Source organism: Triticum dicoccoides, chromosome 7A (genome assembly GCF_002162155.2).
Source record: "Triticum dicoccoides isolate Atlit2015 ecotype Zavitan chromosome 7A, WEW_v2.0, whole genome shotgun sequence".
Lineage (NCBI taxonomy): Eukaryota > Viridiplantae > Streptophyta > Magnoliopsida > Poales > Poaceae > Triticum > Triticum dicoccoides.
The window spans coordinates 89,674,537-89,679,183 of record NC_041392.1 but is presented as its reverse complement, the minus strand read 5'-3'; the positions used below and the strand labels follow the sequence as shown (position 1 = coordinate 89,679,183).

General features: G+C 45.8%; 1 protein-coding gene across 1 annotated transcript; it reads left to right on the top strand.

Moving 5' to 3' along the window:
- Positions 1-411: 411 nt before the first annotated feature.
- On the top strand, positions 412-1,541 carry LOC119328299 (zinc finger protein CO3-like). The gene has a single exon (XM_037601306.1). It carries the CDS (start codon positions 490-492, stop codon positions 1,237-1,239), a length of 750 nt encoding a protein of 249 aa, XP_037457203.1. The 5' UTR covers positions 412-489; the 3' UTR covers positions 1,240-1,541.
- The last annotated feature ends 3,106 nt before the right edge of the window (positions 1,542-4,647 follow it).

The following is a 4,647-nucleotide window of genomic DNA, read 5'->3' as shown; positions in this document are numbered from 1 at the left end:
GGAGGCCGGCCGATGAGAGGAGTGAGCCGGTGAAGACGTCGACGGAAGGACAAGAAGACGAGTAATCCTCTGGACCGCCTCTCTCTGTGCGGAAGGTTCGAGAAGGACATGGTAACAGTAACAGAGTTGACACCGGCCTACAAAGTCGGTCTTTGTTGATCGTGACTTGTCCGGCGCCGTCCTGCTGCGCTGGCGAAAGAGACAAGCATACAATAAGTTGCTGGTCGGCCGGAAATTCCTCATAAACTACAGTCTCGCTCAACCCAATCAACCCAAGTGCCAACTTTGCGCGGCCAGTAGACGCCCACGTGCCCTCCCGGGCGCGTCACCCACCCCACCTTCTCCCTCCACCTCAGCTATTTATGCAGCTCAGCAGCTCACTCCCGCTTCACACTCACACACACACACACACTCGGTGATTGCTCCGTTGACCGATCAAACCGAGAAATCCTCCCCAGCGGAGTGACAAAGCCGGCAGAGGACAAGGGCATGGAGAGCGAAGGCAGCACGAGCCCCAATGGCGGCGCCGGTGCCGCCTGCGCGGTCTGCGGCGGCGCGGCGGCCTTGTACTGTCCGGCGGACGCGGCGGCTCTCTGCGTGCCCTGCGACGCGGCTGTCCACTCCGCGAACCCTCTGGCCTCCCGCCACGACCGCGTGCCGCTGACGGCCGCCGTGGCGGCGACCTCCGGCGTGTACGACCTCTTCGTGGCTGACGACGAAGGCGGCTCGTCCTGGCCGACGCCGGGGCCGGGGCAGGGGCAGGGGAGCCCCAGCAGCGGCTCGTCCGGCTTCAGTAACGGCGGCGGCGTCGAGATGAGCCTGTTTGACCTGCTCTCCGACGTCAATCTCGTGGCCACCGGCGCCGGCGGAAGCGTGCCATCGGACGGCGGTGTCGCGCCGTTGTGGCTGCAGCCCGGCCTCGCCGCGGACGCCTCTGCTGCGTGGACCCCCTCGTGGTCGCCGTCGGAGGCTGTCGTCGTCCCGTCGGCGGCGGACAGGGCGGAGAGGGTCAGGCGGTACCGCGAGAAGCGCAAGAACCGCAAGTTCCACAAGACCATCCGCTACGCCTCCCGCAAGGCGTACGCCGAGGCGCGGCCCAGGATCAAGGGCCGCTTCGTCAAACGCCCCGCGGCGGACGACAGCATGAGCGCCGGCGAGGCGGCCAAATTCTGGCTCTCCTTCTCCGACAACAGTGTAGGGTTTCAAGTTGCATCCCATGGAGTCGTGCCAAGCTTCTAGCAATGGCGTCTGCCCAGCAAAGGAAAGATGCCAGCGATCGAAGTGCAGATGCCATGCTGCCATCCTATTGGCGCCATGGTCTTCCTGTCGTGTCCGTGCTCCGGTCGTGCCGTCGTTGCGGTCAATATTCATGGTAAAAACCCGCCATCGATATTTTTAACTGATGACGCGGGTTTTTCGGTCGATGGGCGTAATATTATGTCCATCGGTGAACTAGGCGATTAATGTACTTCCTCGGTTTGTTGTTAGTTTTATTATGTGCTAAGATGAATAAAGAATCATGTTAAATTCTTGTGGCCACACTGATGCTCATTTTACCGTTGCCAGTGCTTATGGATAAAGTTTTCTTTCCTAGAGAGGCAATTCTGCACCCAGGTGTATCTACACCTGGATGTGAACAGTAAATTCAAATAAAATAGTAAAATTCAAGATGCTCATGTGCGCAAGGTGTGTTTAATTTTTATTGGTGTTTGGACATCTGAGAAGTTCCTGCTAAAAAAGCAGGTGTATGAGAAACTTTGAAAAATAACACTATTCGAAGCTGATTTTTTTGTACGAGCTCCTCAGATGTGTAAACACCAAGAAATATGCACACTCCTAGCGCACATGAGCATCTTGGATGCCTAAAATTTTCAGACTTATTTGACTTTTTTTAGTTTTTTAAAATGTATTGTTCAGTGTTCACTAGGTGTAGAAGAACCTGGGCACCGTTTTTTTGAAACGGTGGCAAAAGATTTGCCTCATCGATTAATTAAAAAGGTGTAGAAGAACCTAGGCACCCTTTAGAATTGTCGTTTCTTGCCCTATGTTTTAACTCAATGATACGGGTTTTAGCAGTAACTGTATTCCATAACTTGAGTAACTAGATGATACCCCATATGTTACTGCGGGAATCGCTTATATTTTTTTAATCTGGAACCGATTATATTTTGATAATATAAGAACTGAAAATTTACTATATTTGATTATTATTTGATTATAAATTATTTATTGAATATCGTTAAGTAGCTTAATAAAATAGAAATCATTTTTCATGCATGGTTGCATATTAAAATGTTATATTTTTTGCGGGTGCTTTAAAATGTTATATTTGCATGCGCATAAATAGGTTAGTGTGGATTATCTATATAGTTATATAGGATGAGCAGATTAATTTAGTCTAAGATAGCTCGTGTGCAGTTGTTCGCATGTGGCTTTCATGGTTTAATTTCCTAGGCGAAGATAATAGAGCCAATGTGATTTTTGTATGAACAGATAGCTAACCATGACGACTCTATTTATATTTAATTAGGGTTTAGAGATGTGACTCTATCATTGGTGCTTAGTTTAGGTTGTCTGCTAATAATGATTGCTAGTATCATTACAATTTGGGAGTGCGCCGACTTCGAAAATAGTAATCCGGGTGTGCCTGAGTCTAGGCACGCTCGTACTGTGGAAATGGTTGCTTAGGCTGGTTGTAATGGAGAGTATCATATAGTAGTATCATGCATATGATACTAGTCTATGATACTACCCCTCTAATGCATAATATCATAGAGTAGTATCATGTAGTACCTTATTTATTGCCATGCATGACACATAGTAGCATAGCATTTATTATGATACGGTATCATGATATGATATTCAACCCTCTCTTTCTTCATTTAATTCTATGACACCTCATAAAAATTACCTAGTTGGCATGCATGATACTAGCTATGATACTACCATTACGACCAGCCTTATGCATTTGTTGGGTCACTGAAAACGACAATGACCATGACATTTTCAGTTTCCTAAATATGAAACTAGGGTGACAAAGGATGACTATGTAGATGACATTTATTTAATGATAGTGAGGTATGTGGGGTTTATGATAGCCTACTGCTCCACAAAACAATTAACTTGAAGTTGTGCCAGCATGGGACTGGTCGACAAATTTATGCAGGCCTATGCATGATGCTAATTACATTGCACTTTCTTTTTGTCTTGGAAGGAAAATGACAACAATTCATCAAAGTACTACAAGAACTAGAGTAAATAGCATAAAACTATACCATTATATAGCAGGTTAGGGTTTCAAAAAATCTACAACTTTTAAAACTTTCATTGAAGCATACCACTAATTTGGCTTTTCGTTGCAAAAAAACATGATCGCCCACTTGATTAAATCTGAGTATGATTATGAAGATTGGGCCTACTCATCGGGTTCACATGGCATCTAAATGTCAACTCCGCTCAGTTGACCATTAAATTGGATGTGGGCTCACATGTCAACTTCTTATTTACCCCTTCTTCCCTTCCTTTCCCAGCATTGGTGACCCCTTCTCCTCCGGCATTGCGTCCATGCACTATAGAACAACAAACATTAGCAACGCCCCAAGGCGGTTATGTCTGTATGTCCCAAAGCCGCCTATAATATTCCAACGGAGATGGCCATATCTATGGTCAAGGCGGTTGGAAATTTGAAATCACCTATAGTAAAAGCCGAAGGTGGTTGTGATTGTGAAACCGCATGTATTATGTGAAACTTGGAGGCGATTTTAGACATGAAAGCGCCTACGGTACTTCCACCACCTATCTACTTAACTAATCCTCCCGCCACTCACTTTCTCCACTCCTACTCAAAGAAATGGATCTGTCTCCTTCACATCCGTCGGGCCACTGCCGTCATCGCCAGTGATGCTAGTGTCCGACCCCGAAGAGGCCTCTGCGGCGACACCCAAGACTGCACCAAAGAAGCGACATGCGATCCATCGCATCGGAGGGACGAGGCTAGAGGCGAACAAGCGTTGAAAATATGTGTAGTAGTATCGTATTATATGTGTAGCAAAACTTAGTACCTAATTCGAACAGCCATTTTATGATCAAAATAATGTATTCTCATATGGAATCAGGTTGTTCTTTTCCACTTTCGTGCATCTCAAAATATTAAATAAAACCGAGTATTGCATTAGGTGTTGGGCCCTCGAGTGCAAGAGTTTGGAAGCCGCAATTTCCCTGAAGTGGATGAGCTTAAGGTTTGTCAAACCAGTAAGAGTTGCAAAACAACCAATTATCAATATCGGCACACAGAAATAAAAAAATCCCTTGTCCCCTAACGAAACTAATGAGGTTGTCAATCTCACTAACTTTGCTAGTTATATGGACTAAATGCATGAGTGTATGAAAGATTTGATTGCAGCAAGAAAGTAAATGTAAGGAATTGTAAAAGTGTGTTCGATCGAGGTTCAAAGAAATAGGAAGAAGAATGAACCGGTGTCCATAGGTTCACTAGTGGTTTCTATCCAAAAGATAGCATGGTGAGGTGAACAAATTGTAGTTGCATGTCGATTAAATTGTTGTTTTTATAACTATAATAACTATCCATTTCATAATAAACATATGAGCATCACGTCCCAATATCCGTAGACCATTATCCAACTGCAT

Bases quoted from the DNA above. Each gene is read 5' to 3' on its own strand.
- LOC119328299 (XM_037601306.1), top strand. From the start codon at position 490: ATGGAGAGCGAAGGCAGCACGAGCCCCAATGGCGGCGCCGGTGCCGCC.